At 38.1% G+C, this 25,385-nt stretch overlaps 1 protein-coding gene across 20 annotated transcripts in view; it reads right to left on the reverse strand.

Moving 5' to 3' along the window:
• NRXN3 (neurexin 3) overlaps positions 1-25,385 on the reverse strand; it is a 1,723,243-nt gene that overhangs the window by 159,449 nt on the left and 1,538,409 nt on the right. For 16 of the 20 annotated variants that reach the window (XR_014242461.1, XR_014242462.1, XR_014242463.1 and 13 more), the window contains one exon: positions 3,172-3,261. The exons of the other annotated variants lie outside the window; for them this stretch is intronic. Coding sequence is in view for 13 of the 16 variants with exons in the window: in XM_082384653.1 (XP_082240779.1) it covers positions 3,172-3,261 (90 nt within the window). In the remaining 3 variants the exon portion in view is untranslated. The remainder of the gene's footprint in view (positions 1-3,171; positions 3,262-25,385) is intronic. 20 annotated transcript variants of the gene reach the window in all.

A 25,385-nucleotide genomic window follows, 5' to 3' on the forward strand; every position in this document is an offset into this window, starting at 1 on the left:
CACCAAGGGGGAAAAGCGGCAGGGGGTGGGGGTGTTGGTGGGATGAATTGGGAGATTGGGATTGACATGTATACACTGGTGTGGATAAAATAGATAACTAATAAGAACCTGCTGTATAAAAAAAGTAAGTAAAGTAAAATTCAAAAGTTAAAAAAAAAAAAGGAGCAGCTGATTTGGGGGCTCTGGCTCACTCAGGCCATGGCAGAGGGAGGGGTACAGAATGTGGGGCAACCCTGTGGCGGCAGAGGCCAGGGTAAAAAAAAAAAAAGAAAAGAAAAGAAATGATGGATCTCCTTTATTCCAGTTGCCATAGTTCACTCCAAAAGTGGTCTTTGCTTGTTCAAGACTGCCCCAAGCATGGAGAAAGGCAAGACATGTTTCCTGGGCTATACGATTAAGCCACCGCTCTACTTCTGGCTATTCCTTCTTTCAAGGAGAGATCTGACTAACCACTTCTTGAGAACACGACACTGGTGGGGTGAAACAGGGAAGGAGGCTGCCTGTGTTTCAGATTTCCATCATGCCCTAGGAAGTATTTGGACCTTTGTTTATTTGTCTGTTTCATGGTTTATTTCTGGCTAGGTCTGCTTTTCTTATGTTTTAAAACCCTTTCTTAGCCTTCTGTACCTGAGATTAGTTGGTTAATAGTAAAGTTGGCAGGCACTGAAGGAATAGGGGGATATTCAAGTCTCCTGCCATCTCTTCCTCTGATCAATTTATCTCTCTCAGGTAAGCAGGAGTAACTGAATAAGTGAGAAACAATCATCACTACACTCTCCCTATGAAGGATATAAGGGACTGACTGGAGAAAGTTGTACCATCTGCCCAAGATTTCTCACAATCAATGCCAGATCTCCTTATTGTCCCTCATTATGATCAATCGTGTTTTTTATAAGGGGAGACCATTATTATATCTCTATTCCAGTCTGATAATTGTTCTATCATCAATAATATGAAATCTGGTTATAACACCAGTACAGGGTTTGTAGCAGGTTACTTTGTGTTTTGCTTTGGGTGCCCATCCTCTTGAAAGTCATTAATTGTTACCTCATTTGGACAACAAGTTCACATACTGCTTAAATTAAATCTTTGCACGTCTCCAGTCAGTGTTGCACAAAGACTAATTAATTAAACCTCAGAACACCCTTGGGGAATAGGCAGTATTATTTCTCCTCTCCTCCGATGGGAAATCTGAGATATAAAGAGGTTAAGTGGATTGTCTAAGGTCAGAAAGTCAGTCAATAGCAGACAGAGCCAGAAAACAGACTTGGGAATGCTGTGACCCAGATCTCTTCCCCAATGACAGAAATAACTCCAAAGAGGATTCCAGCTACTTCCTAATACCTCTGCCTAATCATCTTTCTGAATTTACCCTGTTTTACTTATTGTCATTACAAGGTCTTTTGGTATACATTTTCTATTTCTTTTGAAGGGAAAGTTACCTAGACAGAGGAAGAGGTAAAGCAACAGAACGAATAAATGTTACTTACCAAAATCAAACAAAACAGTAATTTTGGTTAAAATAACATAGAAGAGAGAACTTCCCAGTTTGAAAATAATTCTTTTCACTATTATTAGCATATATAAACATATACATATTCAGTTAAGAAACTGGAATTCCTCCCTCCCTTCCACCCAAACCACCCCATCCCTGTCCCACCAGCTCAACTTTTGTTGTGTGTTTGGAAGCATCCTTCTATATGAAAGCCCACTGATAACAATGCTATTGGAAGGAAAACTAAAAGCCTACTAGTAACTTTATAATGACTTATACAAATGAAAATGCCTGGCATGCTACTGAACTTAGACTTCAAAAGGCAATGGAGTAAAATAAAATATTATTAACATAAAATTGAAAGAAACAAAAAAATTCTCTCAGGCACATGAGACTCAGACATGCATCTAGTTGTCTTTTCCTTTTTAAGAAGTGAGGCAATCATCATCTTTAATGTTAAAGGGACTTTATGAACTGGTGATTACTAAACAAAATTATTTGCTTTTTAGAGTTATTCTTAATTTATTTTTAATTAGACCACGTACGTTAAAAACAGGGCAAACAGTTAAGACTCAGTGAGGATTTTCCGTGTTTAAAGGTCTGAATGTTTTCACTCAACTTACAACTGTAGCAGTCCTTTATTTTTTAAGTTGCATATTAATATACCTCATTACTATTTATAAATAACTCAGTCAAATCTCTACATATTTTTAAAACTCACTTAATGTCTACTTAAAAAAAAACTCACTTAAGCTACAAGAGTAGCTTATACTGGCTCAGGAAAGAACAGAGTAAATAGCTTCTTAAAGACAAAAATTTTTCTTCACTGAAAGACAATAGTTCACATCCTAATAAATAGGAGCCACACAGAAAATTCTAACATCAGGTATAACCGCTGCCCTCTTTTATTAACAAAGTGGTTGTTTTTTTCAGCAAATGAGAAACTGCTGCTTTGCCTTGCATTAACCTTTCCTTTTTCAACCACGTACACTTTTGTTGCATAAATATCGAATACACAACCAAAGTGTAGAATAAGTTTGTTTATTTTTTTAGTTTCAGTCAGCAACTAGGACACCATTAACTTCTTATGAAATATATTTGCCTCTGTAAGTTTAACTCTAAAGGCAAAATTCATCTTTCTCATTCTTTTCTTTGTTTAAAAACAAATGTTGAAAAAAAAAGTCGCTCCCCTTATAACAGTTGTTTAAGCAGTTTAAACTACAAGAGTCAATCTATGATTTTTTTGTTGTCATCAACCGTGCTACAGATAGTAAAGCCAAAACAGACTCAAGATGTAAGTTTAATAAGTTCTTTTGAAATTTCTTTAGAAAGCTCTGGTATAAGAGGTAATTTAAAACAAATTAACAAATAATGTCATGCAGTGGTTAAACTGCCATAATACATTTCTTTTTTAGAGGTTCCTGGAATTTCTTGTTTGTGGTTGTCATGCTGATAGAAAGCTAGATGTTAGTCCCTTTAACTGTATTTTAATGGCAATGTATTATAGCATGATTTATCAACATATGGCAGGTGGAAGCTGACACAAATTATAATGAAAATTAAAACAGTCATTTATGCAGCAGGCGATTATCATTTAAGGAACATTTATTTGCAGGCTTTAAAAATGAGGGTTTAGAATCAAATGATTTTAAAATGAAAGTTTTAACGACAGTTACCTTTTTCCTGCAGCCACTCCTCTACGGGCCGGTTATATTTGAAGGGGATTTTCTGTTTTACCATTTGGAAGCGTTCATTATCAGTGTTGCCTTTAAAGTTTAAAAAACAGCTTAAAGAACAATCTGAAAAGTCAATGAGTCATTCAAAAACATCCTAGGTTTTTGGTGCGTTTTATGAAGTTTTTAGAGATAGATATCCATTTATCTTTAGTGGAGGTGGAGTCGAAGTCACTCTGCCCTTGGTTGACAGGTGTAAGGTCAAGTTATTCTTAGCTATGCAGTGCTCCGTATGTTTTGGAAATGTGACTTGGGATGGGCATCAGGAAGAGGTTTGGCTATTTACAGAAATGGGTTTACCTTCACTCTTCTCCATCTCACTCTAACCACACCTTAATTGGCTCAATGCAGGAACAATGATCCCCTTGACTTGTATCAGATCAGCTTCATAATGTGGTAGGGGACCCTCAGTGTCTTAGTCATGCATGTTCCACACTCACTCTGCTGTATCTGATCAGAAGCATGGGGCCATGCACGTCCTTATTCTCCTCTCAAGTGTGTGCAACTGCTCTACTTCCTGGCAGAGGGAAGCCAAAGAAGACAATTTAAGCCTTGATGGCCAACAGAGACTTCCTATTCCATAAAGGGGGGCCTGGCATCCCATCACCTATGTAAAATAGGTAGAGTATTACAGATAACTCTTTTAATCTCTATCTCTTTGTCTAGATCTGTTCCCCATTTTAAAATCGAAGGAACCCCAAAGTACATATCTGTAAATAAAAGCAGCTATACATATAGTGATATAGCATTTTCAGACTTTTGAGTACCTACATTTTATTAGTACTAACAGACACAGGTTTTATATGTCTACCTAGTCTCTCTCTCTTTCCTTCCTAGGAGAGGTCCTTCCTGAATACACATCCATTCATAAAGCCTGTTAGGGATACTTCTTCCAAGCATGAAATATCTAATTAGTTTCAAGGATCAAACATAATGCTTTTAACTGTTAGTATGCCTCTTTCTTCCTTTCATAAATGTTGTTACCACCCCTGGATGGTTTATCTAATTAGGACAGACATGGAGAGTGGTGTTGTGAAGATATACCCCTAATGAATATGCTTCAAATCACAAAATAATGAAGCCATGCTTTGGGAACCGCTCTGTCTTGTCAACCAACCTCATAGTGATCCAGCAGAAACTGGTGAATTCTAAATTACTTTTGACTCATAGCCTTACAGTATTGGAACTTCAGGAAGCCCAATCCAAATCACCAACATTGAAGGTGAAATCAAATTCTCAAGACAGGTGGCTTGCAAATCATTTATAAAGAACTCTAAAAGCTAGAAAGATTATTAGGATTGAATATAGCATCAGGTGAATAGAAGCTTGCCCTGGCACTTCCATCTCAGGGTCATCTTCACGGAGGAGTTTTCACTGGCAGAGAAGATTCCACATGTGGCTAAACTAGTACCTGCCTTATGTGAGGAATGGGATGGGGAAGGAGTGGCAATATTGGGAGATATTTAAAAGATTCCCCATGCATTTCTCCTTTGAACAAATTATTCTAAGGAGCTGACTCATTATTCTTACTATCCAGGAATAAAAACAAACAAAAAGCTCATGAAAGAGGCTACCATGGATCTGTCCCCAGCCTACATTATGGGACCCTATCTGCCTGGCATAAAGCCTAATATATTAACATATCAAAGGATAAAGTGCAATGAATGGAAAGAACAATTAACAGTTTTGGATTGCAGTATATAATTTAAAGTTTTCCTCAAAATGTTATTTCTCACAGAAGAAAAAAAGACAGGGTGTAAGCTAGGAGGAAAAACAGAAAGGTATCTTAACTTCTTGGTGTTTCAATAAGTCCATGGGGAAAAAAGTTAATTTTACCTGTTAATGTAAATACCACTTAGAGATCATTATAATGATCATCCTGGTAGATCTGGGTACACAGAATTCTACTAATCCAAAATAAAGTTGGGTAAATTTTCACATGTCCTAATAGAAAAGGAACATGCACTTTTCTGAAAAGAACCTATATCTCTATAACTCTTAATTCTACCCTACAGGAGACAGATACACAAGGGAATAACTCTTAATTCTACCCTACAGGAGACAGATACACAAGGGATGTCATCCATCTTCATAAGCTCTGACCTCTCTCAAGTTTTAGTCACAACAACATACTGAGAAATTGAGAAACGGCAAATGGATTATGCCAGGTTCACCTTGAACATGTTCTATTACTTTGGGTTTTCTGTAACTGTCATTGGCTACAATATTAAGTATAGTAATGACCTCTGTTCCACTCACTGTGGAATGGATTGGTGAAGTCAATAGCAAATATAAAGCTAACTATTCTTCATAACGTGCAAGACAAAATCATAAGTACCCAACGTTCCAAACCAACAGCTCTATGTGTACCAACTTAATTAAGAAGCTGCATTGACTTACTTCTTCCACAAACATACGAGTCTTGGTCCTCCTAAGCACCCCCCCCCCATCCACTCTCTGTCAAGCATAACGCTCCATAGACAATCATATTAGGACATGGTACTGGCTAGAAAAATAAGAAACAATGTAGGAGAATCAATATGTGATATGTTGGGAGGACAGCATAGCCACGAATCAACCTTAGACCCTTCAGAAAGTGAAAGACAGAGAGTCATTCTTCTCCATCTCAGCTTAAAAGACATTTAGAAAAAAGTTTTAAGTTTTCCATGCCAGACTGATAGTATCTGGCACTAGGGATAGCGATCTTGCATACTGTTAAAAGTTGTGAAAGATGGAAGGCCATTTGGAATACCAAATTGGTTTAAATTGCCACATTAACATTGTTCTTAGTCTCTTTTCATGTTCTTGTTGGTTTTTATTTTAATTTATCTCAAACATTAGTGAGCAATGTTTTAGAAACATGTGCATGAGAATGAGTTCATTTGCCCCGAGCCCCATTTGCTATACTGACTGAAGAGCAAACAACCTTCTAAATATCAGAATTCATACACAGGGACTACTCTGAAAGCTTAGCAAACCTCATCAAATCCATATACATTCCTATTAAATCCTTAATGACATTTAGTTGTACATTTCATATAGCAGCCAGTATGAACATTCAAACAAAGACTAAAATCAATTCTTCAACAGAAAGTGATGCTGTTCTCAAGAAGAATGGCCTTATGAATAGTAATGTCATAATGTCACTAAAAAGAGACATATGTATACTACTAATTATACCCCCAAAATGTAATGATTGCAGTTCTCAACCACACTGAGAAATCTATAAATTGCACAATGACATCTTCAAATAGACAGTTCTTAAATTACTTATGTGGATCTGACACTCACCTACTTGGAACTGAATTTTAGAAAAAAAAGTATTAGCCATATTTCATTCTACTGAAAAAGGTTAGAGGTGTGTGTGTGGGTGAGTGTGTGTATCTCCACCCATTTTTTATACAATTGACCTCCTATTGTCATTTGCTTTCGTACTATTGGTTCTGTTATCAAATATTTCAGCTCCTGGAGACACATACAACATGCACTGTTGAATTATAATACCGTGAAGAGCAGACTGCTCTGAGGTGAAATTACTGAGGCCCAACTGGTTCATACACAGAGCTGCAACCTTCATGCAAAACAGCTCACATTGGCTACATTTGGGTTAATCCATTTAGGATAAAAGGAAAAGAGAACAGAGGAAGATAAGACAAAGAAAGCAAGTTGACCCTTGAATAGTTTCCCAGTACATTAGTCCCTCTTTAAGGTCTCAAAGAAGTAATCTGGAAACTTGTTGATGGCCCCAAAGAAGTAAAAATTCTTTCAGTTGAAAAACTTAAAGATAGAGAGAACTCTTGTATTGCACAGAAAATAACTTTTACAACACCATTTTTACACTCTGTTGGTTCAAACATAGTTCCTATTCATTAGAAGTTATACTAATTTTCTTCACTACAGCATAGGAGCTATGACCATGGGCTTTGGAGACAAACCTGGCTTTGAGTTTTAACTTTAGTAGCTACTTGACCTTGTGCAAGTCACTTAGCCTCAGTTTTCCCACTTCCGAATTCACCACAGGACTTGGTACAGGATATTAAGAGGTAGAGCATATACAGAACCTGGGATATGAAAAAACATCCAATTTATTTAAACTATTATTATTAATATGATTCAACTCTTTCCTAATAATCAAAAGGAAGCATGTTAATTCTATGGTGTGCTTCCACGGTCTCAGAACTTTTCCAGGCCTCCATTCAAAAGGTGACCGTATTACATTTGGTGCCACAAAGGTAATCATCCAAAGATGAACAGACCGCAGTTGGTTGTTGCTTTTTATATTTCTGTGTCTTCTAAAATATACTCAGCTAACCCCATTTCCAAAACAAAGTTGGTTTCTAAAACCACTGAAAGTAAAAGAGCAATTCAGGCATCGACAAATGCGATTTCTTGGTCCAGCTACAGGTAATGATGATATACTGCTGCTAAGTTGAGGAAGAGTGGCTTAAAGGTTCTGGCAATTTGCACTGGGCTGGCAGAAAATGCTTTCTTGCAGGTAGACCATTAATACCATCTGAAATGTTGTCAAGCATGTGGACATGCTAATAGGAATATCATAGCAACATTCATCTGCGCAAAATTAATGCCAGAGGTATTTTTGCATTTTGTTTTGAGTCTGGAATAAAGGAAGGGAAAGTTTTCTTTATTGCTTTGTTGACACTAAAAAATGAGACCGTGGGTCTAATGAACAGTCAGAGAATGAATACTATGTATTAGAGCCAGAGGCAAAAGAAAATCAATGTGGGTAGACTCAAGAAGTACAGCATTTCAGAGGTTCTTAGAATGTCTCTCTCCCCAAAGAACACTTTGTGTGTTTCAAAGCAAACATCAGACACTTAAGGACAAGGAACTGGGGGAAATTCTTTGAGCTCCGCACTGGTCTTGTTCCTGGTGTTGACCCAGACAAATTCTCTTAGAGTCAGATGGGGGGTTATTGTGCTACCCAAAGGGCATCTAGAATGTTCAGCCACTTGTAAGTGATGGATGGAACTCAACAAGAATTAATATCTTGTATTTATAAAGTGACTTTCGACCAAGGAGCTCAAAATGCAATTATAAGCATCATCTCATTAATCCTCACAACACACCTTTGGGACTGAAGAAAAAAGAACTATTTGTATGTTCTGAGCCTCGATCCTTTAGTGTGCCAAGGCAAGGAAATTAATCTCTTGGAGTAGAAGACTGATCAGCTGGGGGAAGTAAATTAATAGGCTCAGAGCACAAGGGCATTATTAAGTAAGGGAGCTTTTCCAGACTCACTTAAGTGGTTCGAGGAGCCAGGGAGAACCACCTTTCCAAAGTGATGAGATGTGTACTCCTAGAAAGCAGTGGGGGTCACCCAGGAGTGCCCTGACTTGGCTGATGAAGCTCACTGTCTCATGTCTTCTGGGTATGTTTGGAAATGGAAAATATATGTGGACAGACATATTATCAATTCCTTCCTATATTCAAGTCATAGTATTGATCCACCATCTCTAGGCTATAGGAGTTGAGTTATTTAAGCAAAGATGGCTCAATAGGATAGATGCAATCCTATCTCAGACATTTTACCAGTTCTGTGAACTTGCATAATTTTCTTAATCTAGATGTCTATTTCTTCATCTGTTCCAAAAAATACATGAAGATGATAATACCTGTATTGTAAGATTTTATACAAATTAAATGTAATAATCCAGTCAAGGACGCTCATGGGGAGTTGGAAGAGGCCGGAAATGTGCTTTATTTTCATTCTCAGGGGATGGGAGTAGGGCCTGTGCTGGAGATGTAACCTTGGTGCTCCATGTCCGCTTATCCAAGTGATCACGCCCCTATTCCTTGGCTTTGTCAAGTTTGTGTGCAAACAGGTCAACATTAAACTTCTCTCAAATCTAAATCAAAGTGCCATTTCTGTTGAAGTGCTATTATATTAAAGACAATTTACCCTGATGCAATAATTGGACCATATATCACCACTCCCTATCCTTTCCCTGTATTTTGAAGCCATTCTCAACTCTCTTCCTGAAGCTCATTGATCCTGGACTTTTTATTTATCCTCATCCATTAAGGATCCTTTCAATCCCAGAAAGATGAACAAAACAAGGCCCAGGTGACCAAAATCTCTTTATTTGCTTTCATAGTTTAAGAAACTATTTCCAAGTAATCTAATGGAACTTTCTTCATGATCATAGGTCTGTCTAGAACTTACTCTTTAAGATCCACTTTCAAAAATGACATGCTATAAATTAACAAGACAAAACCGACTATAAAATTTACTTTCCTTCCTCAAGTGGTGTCACTCTTTGCCTTCTATAATTATTCCAAAACATGCCCTGAAGCTAGGCTAGTCAATTTCAACCTGGCTTTTGTCTAGTTCCTTCCTGGTAAACACATTAAGTATATCTATGTCTTGGTGTGTCTTTAAGCTTCAGTTTCTTCATATATAAAATGAAAGTTATAATAATAACTGCAACATAGGGCTGTTGTGAGAATTAACTGAGAACTAAGTGTGTGTAAAGTACTTAGCACAGTGTGTGGCACAAAATAAGTGCTCAATATATGATTTGTTACTATTCTTGTTATTGTTATAACAGTACCTGACTCAGAAGGGTTAAACTAAAAAGAAGGCAAACTTAACAAGATTTACTTCACCACACAACTTTTAGTGTCAAATCTTTTCAAATTTCCTTTTCAACATAAAACCTTAATGTTCTGTCTTCAACCTTTTGACACATGAGCCTTTCAAGATTCCCCTAGCTGCCCTTCTTCTTATCACTTATTTCTTCCACTTTTGCAAAAGCCACGGTGTTATGTTAGGGCTCATTCTTCCCCATGATCCATTCTTTCCTGCGTATCCACCCTCTGTGCAATCTCTCTGTTACTCTTTAATCTTGGTGATTCAATTCTCTCTAGGTGCCTTCCTTCCCACTTGCCCCCAGTTTCCATTTACTTTCATTCCTCTCATGCAGAGGACATCAAACTCAATGTTTTTAATGCCAGAATGCTGGAATATTTGGTAAAAAAAAATTCCAATCATTCAAACATTCATGTGCGGTGTCACTACACAGCTCTGAGGACAGGTAGAAGGTCTGGAAGGACAATTTCGATGAGCAACAAATAAGAACATTTTCATCCTTGTGAATAGGAAAGTCACACCAATATCAACATTGCTGATGCCATAATAAACTTATGCTACAGTATTATTTCTGCTTAGATCTTATGGGGTCTCTGGTGTTTGTAAATTATAGGTCTTCCAGACCAACCTTGAACCTCCTGCCTACAAATGAATATACTATTCCCAAGGGATCTAAAAAGAACAATCACTGTCCCATGCACCACCCACCCTTGACCTGGTGAATATGCTCGTTTACAACAGTTGTCTAAACAACACAACACAGCACAGTCACACAGTAGGCTTATTTCCAGCTTAAGCCCAAGACAGTTTCCAATTAAACTGCTTCCCAAAAAGTTTGTGCCATCTTCCATTCACACAGTATACTTTATGAACTTCAAAGCAGTACTTTAATTGCATTAAGTTTATTCTTTTTTGTTTTATAACAGCATTCCAACCTGATAAGAAAATGTTCAACTCTAGGCCTTTTATTTCCTGTAGGAGATACCTTTCTTAGTTTTGTGCCGTCTTGCAAGTGTGAGAAGCATATCTTTTGTACATTCATTCCAGACCCTGAAAATTTTACAGAATAGGAGGATTATGTGGTGGCTTTAAAACGTTTACAAATTCTTTAAAAGTCCCTTCTTTGAGAGGTAGAACTTGATTCTCCAACTGGGCTGGATTTAGTAACTCAATTCTAAAGAATAGGATATGGTGGAATTAACAATGTGCGACTCCTTTTAGAGACTAGATCAGAAAAGGCACTGTGACTTCCTCCCACTCCCTCTCTCATGGCTCACTCTGGGGAAGCTACTATTGTGTCACAAGGACACTTAAGCCACCCACATGTCAAGGAACTGAGGCCACCAGATCCTCCAGACCTAGGTAAGCCTTAAGATGACTGTAGCCCTAGTCAATAGATGAGTAATGTTAACCCATCAGACACTTTGATACAGAACCACTCGACTAAGTTGCTAGTAAATCCTGACCTGCAGAAACTGTGAGATAATAAATGTTGGCTGTTTGAAGCCACTAAATTTTGGGGTAATTTGTTATACAGCAATAGATACAGAATAACTAGAGAGCTTCATCTGAGCGTTTCAGTTCAACCAGAGGCAGATCTCCTTAAGAGGCTCTCATAGCTCGCCTTACATTATACTCTTTCGAGGAAATGAAGATACACTATATCTATAATATACTCCTCATCTGCCAATTTGCTAATGCTCTCCAAAGGGAATTCAGACTATTTAGGTAAGACTTGTTTTGAAGAGCCCAGGCCATCACCAGATTCTTTGTTAAATATGGTTAAATGTATACCAACTTATCTGTCCAATAAAACACATGAGAATTTTTACATATTAGTTCCAAATTTGAGACACATTGTTTTGGACAACATAAAATTTAGAACACTTTTCCCAAACTAGTTTTCTATTCTGACTGACCCCCATCATTATTTCTGGGTAAACATGAACAAGGGCTTAGAGTTCAAATTTCTTCAGCATCCTGGAACATTACTCATCTAAGACCCAGAGATTTGAGCTCCTTCGAGGAACTCTATTACTATTTCCCCACCTTTTAGGAGGACTGCATTTTCCTACTTGTTTGCACCAGCCTTTACGGTCTGAAGGAGATTCTTCTTGCTAGAGAACTTGTTGGGGATCTGTGGGGCTGGAGGGCTGAGGGGGAGGGAGAGTCCACATAACCACTGAGGTCCCTCTTAAGCAAATTTTTTTGTTTGTTTTCGGCTGTGTTGGGTCTTAGTTGCGGCACGTGGGATCTTCGTTGAGCCACACGGGATCTTTCGTTGCGGTGTGCGGGCTTCTCTCTAGTTGCGGCATGGGGATTTTCTCTTCTCTAGTTGCGGCAGGTGGGCTCCAGGGCACATGGGCTCTGTAGTTTGCGGCAGGCGGGCCCTCTCGTTGAGGCGCGCAAGCTCAGTAGTTATGGCGCATGGGCTTAGTTGCCCTGCAGCATGTGGCATCTTAGTTCTCCGACAGACCAGGGATCGAACCCGTGTCCCTTGCATGGGAAGGCGGATTCTTTACCACTGGACCACCAGGGAAGTCCCGCAAATTTTTTGTGTGTTTCATAATTATAAAGCAGTTTCTAGGAGTAGAGGTCATTGGAACTTACAGTTTATATTTTGAGAGGAATCTACACTTTTAAGGTCAAGGGGACCTCAAAGATCATCTAAGAAATATATTTCTCAAACTTTCACTTAGAACATCATTAGCCACAGGATTTCTAGAATAGGCAAGCATCAGAGAGTGTATGTCTTGAAGACCACCCTTCCCCCACAAAGGTATTAATGAAAGAATTGTCTATACTCCTGATTTGTTTGGTTATGTGGCATTTCCAAGGCTTTTCAAAATATGAACCAGTTGGCAGCCATGCATCATTTAGTACAAGATTCAAAGGTCAGGTATACATGACTACAATGTGGTACAAGAATCAAAATTTTCCCAGTGAAGGAATAACCTCAGGGAATGCGGTTGGTGTACTATATCTTGAATTCATACAATTCCTCGGCCTCGTTAACTCTGCTTGGCAAATTAATTCAAATTGATTTGTTTGTGAGAACTGCAGCATGGCTTCAAATCTGGCCACAAACAAAGGATAATGATAAATAACAACGTATTCAGCTCAGAGAAAATATCTAGAGAAAAGTATAGATCAGCATGGGGGCTGTTTTTATAACATAATTGACTTTGTTAAAAAAAAAAAAGAACAAAGAAGAAAAGAAAATAAATGAAAGGGAGAACATAGCCTATACAAATAAAACACATTTTATAGATAACACTAATATATCATAAATACCCCAAACAAAGGCAGATAAAGTATCTGAAAGCATCCAAGGAGGAATAGAAAAAGAAAAAAGATTAGAAAATTTTTAAATGGACATTTAATTTTTTAAAACACCATTAACTCAATTTAAGGCAGAATAATAAGAGGTAATGAGGGGGGGGGGAAGAAAAAAGAAAATCATGTGATATGGCAGGAAGAACCAAGATTAATTCCAAAATGTCATATCCGAAAGAAAGAAAAAAAAAAAAGGAAAATTCCTCAGTAAAAATCATCAGTTTCCAACCTCAGTTTGAGGCCTTGAGGGTTGAGAGGGAGAAAGTTTAAGAGGAAAATAGATTGTAATAATGAGAGCCTTTTCCAAGCTCTCTGCTAGTGTGTTAAGTTGCAAAATAGCTATAATCCCATTCCGATATCCATGCCCCTTTGCAGTGGGACTTTATCACTCCTCCCATCAGATGTAAGTCTATTTTTCCACCCCTTGATTCTTGGTTGGCTCTGAGACTTGCTTTGTTCGGCACAGGGCATACTAGTAAGTGTGATGGAAGCAGACGTTTGAACAGCCCTTGCATGTTGGTGCTTGCCCGCTTATGCTGATGAAGCCTGAAACTGCCATATGAAGGAAGCTGGTCTGGGCTCCTGGAAGATGAAAGACCACAAGAAGAGAAACCCCAGCCACCCAAGCCTACTCTTCCAGCTCAGTCAGCTCACTTGAGCCTCCGGATGTGTGAGTGAGGCCATCAAGATCATCTAGCTCCATCCAAGCCAGGCTGGAACAGAAAAAACAGCCACCTGATCCACAGAAACATGAGCCAGTAAATAAAGTTTGGGGGTGGTTTGTTATGCAGCAAACACTAAATGATACAGCTAGGAAGTCGGGAAATCCAGTAAGGACAGGGAAGCTGAGATGGGGTAAACGAAGCACCGTCCCCTATTTGAGTCTCCATCAAGGCCCATCAGGAGGAGTGGGGAAGCACTCAGCTGCTGTCTGGGGAGTCAAGGGAGTTTGCTTAGGGAAAACCTTAGGGATCTTGGAATGGACACAGGGAGATACAGGCCCCTGTTATCTATCCTTAGCCCTCTTCCACATTCTAAAGGGAGAATTATCAAGTCCAAGGGGAAGGGATGCAATAATGCAGCTTCCATGAGAGGGGAAGGAAAGGTCAAGGGTGAGGGAGTTGGAACAGGGTGAGAAAACTAGAGAAGATTGATTCTTCTCTGATCTCCATCCATTTCTAGACTTAGACTAAGAAAAGGGAGGGAGAATAGTAGAGGTTGACTCTACAGGTAATAAGGGGCCATCACCATTTAAATGATGGATGGACACACGGTTGGTAAGAAAAGCAGGTTGGACTTACTGGTAAGATATCCTGGAACACTAACCCCACCCCCACCAATGGATTTCTTAGTCCTCAAATGGTTTCATGGGAAACCTTGGAGGATTACCTTCTCTTTTTCTGAGCAAACACTGCCTTCACTAACCCCAGCCTTCTAAACCCAACCAAACCAAACTGTTTATGATCTTGCAGGGTACAAATAATCTCTGGTCATGAATAGCTTGACCTAGGTTTAGAAGAGAAGGATATTCCCCCTCACACTTCCTACTGATACAAAATAAAAACAAAGCAAAGCATTGAATTAAAGACCAAAATGAGACAAAACGCATTCCTGCCTTGCAACCTTGGCTTTTAAAATCAGGCACTGCAGTTTCAGCCCCTTTTTAAAGCTTATGGATTACAAAAAGCAGCCTTTATAAATTCATGGATGAGTTTAAAAGTCATTTTCCTGGGCCTTAACGGCTGGTATCAGAATAGTATTATTTTAGCATGTCAATGGCAGTTAGACTCTAGAGAAAAGCATTAAAAATGACCAAAATTTAGTGACTAAGGGGTTCAATAAAGAGAAAGGACAACTAACACTGCTAAGTGTTTTGACCGACAACTCAAGCAACACATATTTGTCAATAATTAGAAGTATATCACAGTTTATGTCATGACTCAAATATTAGTTCATATTATAAATGTGATAGCCAGAACAGTATTTTTTTTAAAAATTAGGGCTTTTTTTCCCCCACTTTTAAGAAAGTGGTCAATGATTATGTAAAATTATGGACACATTTCAAATATTTACCTGTCATCTAGACTCCACTATCCTACACTGCATCAGTTCTTGCGGGCATGGTTTTTTTCCTTTGGTGTGAAATTATAATCACCTTAACAAGGTTTTGTTTTTTTTGTTTAAACAATCTTTTTACACCGTCCTACACACAATCCCCTCCCCAACACACAATGACACCAAACACTGACACATCTTAAGTGCTCAAGAATACTCATGAAATTGATGACTACTGCTGCCTCAAACAGAGGCAGGTATCCTGACTCTAATAAATGATTAACTTATTAGCTTTGACGGTTAGATGGTTACTAAAGTTCTCATAATCTCTGAAAACCTACAAATGTGAGGCATATAAATAAAATATTAATGACGTCCTTCTTTTAGTCACTTAATATGACATTAAATACATGAGAATAAATCTTGGTTACCTGAGGAATATGTCTAAAGATCTGTAGGCTATTTTATATTTAAATATATTTATTTGTGCTGGGCAAATGCAACGTTTTTTATATTACCCAATGATGTGTGTGCATATGTACCCTGCATAAGAAGAGAGATTTTATAGATATCTCAAAGGAAAGAAGGTCTTTGCATGGTCTCCATAAAACCTTGCACCTTTCAACAAGAAACAGCTCCTGGATATCTGTAAGAAATAAATATCCAGGATTTAAAGAATGATTCAGAATAACTTCAAATGTCATCTCTAATAATAATGGAATTGATCAATTTTTTTTTTATAAAAGCCAAGGAGGAGATATCAGACAGATCTATTCTCTTGATGGAAGAAGCAAACTCTATCATCTGCAATATTTCAAATTATACTAGTCAAATTAGAGTAGTCCTTATTGTGTAGAAATTTCTAAACCAGCCAGGGAAATGGGCCAGATGAAGTAGTATCTTCACCATTCTAATTGCTAGGTTCCTTTGAAATTTACTCTTCAGAAACCCACTCTTATCTTTGCAATAATGATTCAAGAGATTAAAAGAAGCCTTGAGTGTCTCGATTTGCTTACTCCAGTTCTATTGATGTACCACTGCTGTCTTGTCAAAAATCACTTAGAACATTGGTGAGTATAAGGTATTTTATTATTAGGACAAGAGATGAGACAGGTAGAGTAGAGCATGCAGTTTTCTTGGTTTTATATTTTCATTTCTGATTTTCAGGGATGGTGGTTTATTTAAATCACGTTGGAATCCTTACAAGTGCCTAGACTTCTGAATGGGGACTGAAATTTTCCGTCTAACCAAAACTCAAGGATGCTGTCCAAAGATTTACTTCATTTATTGTTTTTCTTTCAAAGATTTACCTTTGAGTGTGACTCAGAAAGGAGAACCTAGACACAGTGAGTAGTAAAGATATATGAAGATTTTCTCCTTACTTATCCTATTGACTTAAAAAAGTTCTAATTGAATAATGGTCCAATTCCTATTATTCAGTTCCTAGCAAAGTCCACTTACCTTGACTGTTCTATCTGACCAGAAAAAATTAAAGAAACTGTAGCTTGGCAGAATGAGGCAGCTAGATAACCATGCAGCCAAAGAACGAGCTGGATTTACTGGCTGAAAAGTTCATTAATGTTTTGGCCTATGCATTTATGGGTGACATCTATAACTGCTATCACATATCACCAGGAAGGTGGGCTTGGAACACGTGTTGCAGATGAATTGCATACAACTCTTGAGAATGGCAATGAGACTAGGGACTTGTCGTAAAGGTCTGGGATCAGGGTTGGCCAGGGCTGTGAGTCACTGTGTTGGCACAGTACCTCGCTCAGTTCAGTTGACTTATTTCAAGAACAGATCTATTAAGAGTATTTCAAAATTCCCTTTATGAGCCTACTTGGAGCTCACAATTCTCTGAGGCTATAGTGGGAGAAAGTCACAAAATGAAGCAAAACTATTATATTTCACTTGGTTTATCTCCTGAAGGAGATCTCAATTGCTCCCTGAGAACAAGATATCCTTTTTCACGTATTGCCTTCATTTTTACCTCTCCCAGAGGTCCAGCCCCACCCTACGACACAGAAAATTCAGTAGAAATATCCAAGTATTCATTCTGAAAGTCTAAAAGCATTTCAGTTCTATTTCAGTTTATGCTTCACTTATATAAATTCCTATTTTATTTGAAAGAGGCAGCATCTCAAAACAGTTTTATATAGGTTTCAAAATGAAGTAATAAGTATTTCTAAACCTTGGCTGTCTGAGAAGACTTTAGATTTGCTTTTACTTTACACTTATTTTAGATTTATACTTAGCTCTTTATTTTTAACTTCCTAGATGCCTAAATGTCCTCCTTCCTCCCTTTTATCAATTTGTCTAAGTACACTGAGAAATCTACCCTTTGAGACCTACCGAGAATCACCTGACTAATGTAAAGATATTTTAATAAAATTAGATTTAATTGTTTCAACAAAGAAAAACTCTACAGTAAAATCTTAAAAGTTATTCATAGTAAAACATTTGATATTTTTCTATTGCTTTTAAAATGGACTTTTTATATATATTTAATGCTTGTAAAGGATGCTCTTTATCTGTGTATATTGTTATTGTGTACATGCAGACAATAAAATCAGAAGTCATCTCCAATAATCTCAGTACAGTTGCGCAGTTTAACATTTATTGAGCGTGCATTATACAGCCACTTTGACTTTAAAAAAGGGGGGGATTAGCAAAACCGCGGTCACTCTGCTTGAGTTATCAGGAGCCAAGTCTGGTGGTATATGCTTTCTTTTCTGGTGGTGGGAACTCTGACTTTTTATTAATAACTTTATTACAATCAATATTGAAGCTAGTAAAATGTGAAGGAAACTCTATTTTGCATAAATAAAATCTGGTCTGTCTTAGACTGATTTTTTGAAATTTATCTTAAACTTGTCATGACTGTGTGTATATACAAAAAACGTACAACCTGGTTCTTGTTCCTTTAATAAACAGGAGAACAGAATCTAAAGTCCCTAAAACTCAGCAGCAGGAAGTGGACTGAGTCACATCTAAGGAGAGTCCACCCTCATAAAAGGAGATCAATGGCCAGAAACAGAGCAGAATTTCAAGCAGGATGCTCTCATCAGCAGGTTAGGGACAGCCAATGCCAAGAAAATGAAGAGAATGTTCTCTGGAACTTAGAAGATGTACATATCAGGGAGTAGGGAGAAGAAAAGATAAATGCTAAGAAGTCAGTTGGCACCTTTATACAGAAGGGCTATGAAGAATAGGCGAGGGCAGCTAAGCCAGTGGCTAACAAAAAACCATGAATTCAAAAGGAAAGTATGCGACTCCTCTCAGGAGAGAGGGGAGAAAAGTGTATTCAGAGCTCCAAAACTTACGGTTACTAAGTAGAAGTAACAGAACTAGAGATATAATCATGCTTCCTGTTGGTTGTTTTCAAATCTTGCTCTAAGCAATGCACAGCATAACATAAATAAAGGTAAACTGAATCTATGTCTTTGGTGTTCAGTTAGGAAAGGGGTGTATGGTTGGGTTTTTGTTTGTTTAAGTACAGGTAAATGGATTGCCTGTCCCAGTGACGCATCCGTCCACTTCTTGATCCTGAATTAACCTCACCATTGGGTCTATGCTACTCTACATAGAAGTACTATTTTCTGTGTCTCTTGGGATTTAACTCATCCACTTAGAGATTATCTTTCTCCCTTTATTCCAAACAGAGATGACATAGCCCATAAAATAAAGCTTATCGGTCAGTAAAAACAGCTATAAGTTTCAAAACATGCATAATCTAGACCAGGGGGCCCCCACCTACAAAGGAGTAGCAAATCTGGCTCTTCACAGCTTGTTTCTGTATATTGTTTTATTAGGACACAGCCATACCTATTCATTTATGAATTGTCTATGGTTGGTTTTGCACTGTAACAACAGTGTTAAATAGCTGCAACAAAGACCTTATGGCTTGCAAAAACAATAATATTCATTATTTGGCCTTTTGCAGAAAAAGTTTCTCTAAATAAAGGTATCAGGGTCTCCATGCCTATATTCAAATCCAAGTTGGCCCTATCACCTACTAGTTGTATGATACTGGAGAGTATGTTACTTAACCGCTCTGAGACTCAGTTTCCTCATCTCTAAAATGGGAATAATAACAGAATCCCTTTCCAGGACGCTGTAAGAAGGATTCAATATGATAATCCACGAACCTGGCACAGAATAAGTACTATGTCAGTATTATCTATTATTAACTAATATTATTCCCTTAAAATCCTTTATGCAAGGATATTTTGTTCTCTCTTCATTCCCTTCTCCAGGATATACAGCTCTGAAACACTGGCAGGCATTTGGAATGAAGATTTCACCATTGAACTCTGAGAAAACCACATTTCTATGATGTGATTAAAATGAAGACAAATCAAGTTTAATTAAACATTGAGACTGGCAATTGTGCATCGGGCAGAAGCACATTTCTAGTAAATGTTTAATAATGTGATTACAGAGTGTACTGCATGCACCGGGATGTGAGAAACAATAGTAAATTTGCATGTGAATGTACATCTGTCAACCAAATGAATTTGAGCTCCATATACACTGCACACTGGAATGCTCCTGGGAAACAGATGGTAAAGTAGGGTAGCAGAAAGGGAGAGGAGTGTAGGAACAAACAAATCTGTGTAGAATCCCAGTGTTGACACTTTCTGGCCCTGTGACTGCAGCAAATATGCTCAAACTCCTTGAGCTTTGGTTTATTCCTCTGTAAAAGAGGGAGATTAATATTTCTCTCTTGCAATCATTGGACTGATTACACTAAGTGAAACAATCTATGCACGATGCCTGCCCATTAGTTCCCTCAGTGTGAAAGGTGTAGGTCAGGTCACAGTTTATGCTTGTGTATGTCTAGGTAGGGGAACAGAAGTTGTTAGCATTGCCCTAGAGAGCCCAAGGTTACAGCCCAAATTCCATCCTGTGCCCACCCTTGTCTGGTCCTCAGGCTCCATCACACACTTACGTGTGCCACTGAACCCAGATCTCCCCTGATAGCACCCTGCTGCACTCTTTGGAACTGCAGGTACAACGTAGTGTAGTCCATAGAAGCATTAAGTTTGTCTTCTAAGAGATACAGACTTGAGTTCCAGGTCTTTAAGTACTAGTTTATGACCCTGGGAGTTAATGTCATAAACCTCCATATTCCTATCTGTAAAATGATGACAAAAATAGTCTCCGCCTCTTAGGGTTCCTGTGAAGATTTAATGTAAGAACCCAGTTCAGTGCCTGAGACTGAATAACTGCACAATCAAATTTAGTATTAAGATTATCTTGCTTGGGTACATGCATTCCTCTTCCACTAGACTATAAAATCCTTGAGGGCAGGGCTTTTGTTTTATTTCCCATTGTATGGCCATCACCTAGCTTGGATTCACATGTAAAGTAGACTTTGAATAAATATTTGTTGAATCGTGAATGAATGAATGCACAAGGAGATCACTCCACTCAAACCCACTCCACTGACGAGGAGGGGGATTAGCAACATCTTTTTTTATATAAAAGGCAACATCAGTTAATAAAAAGACGTTTGAAGTGTTTCTGCTATTTGAAAATGCAATATAAATTTTTTTTCTGGCCCATTATTTACTTACTTCCTTAATTTGTTTTGCTATAACCTTTAGCTTTTGACTTAAACTGTCATTTTCTAATTCTGTACCTGGTCCCCAAGTGTTCTTATGCAGCACTGCATATCCATCCTTGGCATTTGTCAGATCCCTCCAACCAGGCCAACACAGTGTCAGGGACTTATGGTAAAGCTATAAAACTGCCATGTGGAAAAGAAATGCACCTCGTGGCGCAAACCGTAACTATCGCTGGGAATCTAATCCAATCCACGTTAACTCCATGAACTGAAGATTAAAAGTGCCTCTTTATCCTTGACTCATCTGTCCTTCTTCCTCTGACCCTCCCTGCCCCTTTCTTTAGCCTGCCGGGGTATTGACAGGGATTTCAGAGGAGTGGAAGGTCTTTATCTCTTTGAGATGAGCTGCAATATGATTACAATCGATTTGAGTGATTTACAGTTTAGAGTGCCTTTCATTACCCTCTGTGCTTTATAGAATTATAAACGACATACTGTATGTGAATATATATTATTATTATTGGATATTTATGTACTATTTTCCTCGAAGAAGCTAAACATTCTTTTTTAGGCTTTAAATAACTACAGGGACCCTGCAAACTTGTGCAAAGCTTAAATTGAGGAGACTGAAAATTGGAAAGTTTTCCAATAAATAAAGCTATACTCTTGGGTGTGTGTTAGGACATTTGCTGCCCACATAACTCTGGGGCAGAGAGAAAACAGTATAGGGTAATGGTGTTTTAGGTTAGGATAATAATTCTAGATTTTCATAATTAAGGACAAATTCTGTAGGCCATAATTTCATTTACTACATAAACTGGAGCTTCTCTGTGACAATAGGACAAATAAAACTTGTAATTCACTTAGCCCAGCTTTGAAATTATGCAATATTTGATGACTGTTTTAATTCGGAAGAATTCTTATTATAAAGGCCTTGCAAAGAGTAAGATGTTATTAGTATTTTTATGTCATACTATCTCAAATGAAATTTGAAAATCACATAACATTGTGACCATACTGTAATTCTAATCTTCAAAGTATCATTTCATGGATTTGGCTTAATAAAAATGTACTCACTGTTCATAGAAATTAAGAAATCTTTTTTGTTACATCCCTACTTAAATAGTGCCTAGAAGTGACCCTCAAATTTCTCATAACTTATTTCATTGAGTCCCTGGACTATAATACATATAATATTTAACTTATGGGTAAATAAACAATTATCGTGCACATTTTAATTAGTAAAAATCCAGTTTCTTTAAATCCAAAGATGGTCTACTGAAGATGAGAAAAACATAAACCAGGACTTAAAACTAAGGTGTGCATCTTATAAAGTCCTACAGAATTTTCCAGGAAAATTATTCTTTTGCTCAACAGCCCTCTAGATCAAAAGGACTGCCCTGTTCGCAAATGAATTCTGGATAAATCTCTTTAGTTACTATAATTGCTACCATATTATCTGATAGACAGTTTCATCATTATGACAAGCTCCTTTGTGTGCTATTTAATTATTTTATAAGTAACCTTGAGTCATGTGTTAGCTTAATGGCTCAGGAGCATATGCCACGTGTCCATGTGCTCACGTGCTATGTGTCTGTGTCTATCAGAAATGTTCTTCTCTTCCATAGGATGATTAAGTATATATGCAAGCATATGTGAATATATGTAAATATATAATTTACATACATCTATGTACACATCCTTGTCTTTTTGTCTTCTGGGCGGTTATGTTTAATTTTAGCATTAGGCAGAAGCCCACAGTTTGCCTTGAAACTCTTATCAGCTTCTAAGAGACATTTACAGGGAGAGAAAGGCTCTAGGTTTGATAGCAGTAATTGTATTTAACTTGTAAGATACAAGGCTATTTATCTTGTAGCTGGGAATTCACAGAAGAGGAAGGAGGCTTGTCTGATAAAACAAAAATTAAAGAAAAAAATACTAAGCACTCTCTCACCATTCTCTCATTCTCCAAGTAAGACCATGAAACAGTAAAATAGACTTTCATTTAATAAAGCTCTTCCTGTCCACTTAGATATGTTGCTAGAAGGTAAAATGGGATCATGAAAGGAAAGAGGCTCCAAGTCCCCAAGGCCTGAGCGATGGTGTAGAGGAAGGCAAATGTCATAAATGCCCGGGTTAGTGCTGACTTCTAACTTGGCAGAAACTGAAAATTTAACTTGAGAGAAAAATTCTAAATTGTCAAGACTTGGGATAAGACCAGAATTCCTGGGGCTTGCAAGTGTTCTAGGGTATCAAAGTGAATCCCTGGAAGGAGCAGAGTGTGATGAAAAACTAGAACTCTCAAGTCAGGTGGTCTTGGGTTGGAGTACCAGCGTCTCCACTTACGGTGTGAGCCAGGTAAGTACCTGAGCTCTTGGAACTGTTCTTAGTCTGTAAAATGGGGATAGTACTAACATTGACCTCTAGCGTTATATTAAGGCTAAATAAGATATTGAACATAAAGTACAGAGTATGTAGTAAATGCTCAACCAAGGGCAGCCATCACCATCTGGATGAGTTTGGCCGAGAGATGATGGCATCTCCGTTTCCTACATCTCTGGGACAACAACCCCATGAATTGAGTGGAGTTATTACCCCAGTGACTGTGTAAAGACAAAACACATTAGATGAGTTCAGAAGGTGTATGAGGGTAAATGCCCATTATTTTATTAATGGTATAAATGAAGATTTACATTATGTAAAACAGATAGAAGGAAATAAGAGACAGTATATCCTAGTCCTGCACCGTCCAATACCAGCCACCAGCCACTAGCCTCATAGTGTCAGCCTGAGGATTGAATGAAACATGTATTTAAATCCCTCAGTGCCTAGGACATAATAATTGCACAATAAAAGTAAACCTTCAGGGCCTCAGTCATACCAGTCACATTGCAAGTGTGGTTACGTGTGGTTGTGGCTACCATATTGAACAGCACCAGCACGCAGTCTGAATGAAGAAAAAGAGACATTTTTAGCTTTCTAAATATCAGTGATTCTCAAACCTAGCTGCATATAGAATCACCTTGGGAGCTCCCTAAAAACACTGATGTCTGGACCAGTGCTTCTCAAATTTTACTGTGCATGTGAGTCACCTGGGGACCTTGTTAAATTCAGGTTCTAATTCAGTAGGTTTGGGGTGGGGCCCAAGGTTCTGCATTTTTAACAACCTCCCAGGTGATACTGAAACTGCTGATACATGGGCCACACCCCAGACCAATTAAATTTGATTACCTGGGACTGGGGCCTAAGCAGCCACAGATTTTTAAAAAATTCCCAAGAGATTCTCATTTGCAGCCAGGTTAAAGGATGCTGCTTTACACACACACACACACACACACACACACACACACACACACACACACACACACATCACCAACCCTAGCAAGTTGAAAGTCCCTTGGAAATGGAAACTCACCTACCTGTGAGTCCTAATTCGTTCCTGACAAATTGGAAAAAAATGACTATTTAGCAATGCAAGTATTTAGCATGCACTGGTTTGATTGTTTAATTGATACATTTTGTGACCAAATGTTTGAAGAACTTATTGTAAGATGGTTTTAAAGTGTATTTAGCAATGTTCAAACACATTCATTAAGTAAGCCTCTCTCTAGTTGATGCTATATCGCTACAGTCTTAAAACCATGCTCAAATATGGCTTTCCCTTTTGGTTTTATTTATGCTTCTTATTCCCTTTGCAGGACTTCACTATCTATGTTTTTTCTGCAGCTGAACTGAAAGTAACACTAGTCCTGAATGGATGAATGAGCAGGTAGATGGGGCTTATTTTAATGTGTGCTTCAAATCTGGCAAGGCCTCAAATCTTTGAAGGCAAAGACGAAAGAAAAGGAAAGAAAACCTCCTGGCTAGGAATTAATGAAAACTCAAGGCCTGAGAAATTTCAGGATTATGTCAAGTACACAGACTTGTTTTTAACCCTTCAAAGTCTCAATAATCTAGGATGAGATGTGAACAAAAAAAATCTCTCTTACCCCCATGCATACTGTCTAAACAATGAAAGGATAATAAGCATTTGAAATAAAATATGTTGGAGACTTTCTTTAACTGGGTAATTCTCAAATGGGGGCAATTTTGTCCCCCAGCAGACATTTGGCGTTTGTGGAGACGCCACTGGCATCAAGGGGGTGGAAATTACGGATCCTGATAAACATCCTACAACGCACAGGGCAGCCCCCCCCACCACAGCAAAGAATTATCCAGCCCCAAATCTCAATAGCACCAAGGCTGAGGAACGCTACTAACTAAACGAGTCCAGGCAAGGACTTCTATTTGAGAATACTTTAATGGAAAAAACAACAAAACTAATAACCTAGTGTCAGTAGCAATAAAATTGATAGGAGATAGGAAAATGAGAAAGAAATTTGAGGGAGTGCGATCTGAGTATCAGGATAGGAATCCTGAGTCTGCCCCTCAACTGTGTGATATCATCGGGTAAGTTATTTTGACTCTCAGAGCCTCAACAATGTAACCTTAATATGAGTATGGAGGTAATAATACCAAACCAAGTACCCTCACAGGAGGGAGTGAGGCACATATGCAGTAATGTGTATGAAGGCACTTACAGCA

This window comes from Balaenoptera borealis (genome assembly GCF_965194805.1).
Source record: "Balaenoptera borealis genome assembly, chromosome: 3".
Classification (NCBI taxonomy): Eukaryota; Metazoa; Chordata; class Mammalia; order Artiodactyla; family Balaenopteridae; genus Balaenoptera; species Balaenoptera borealis.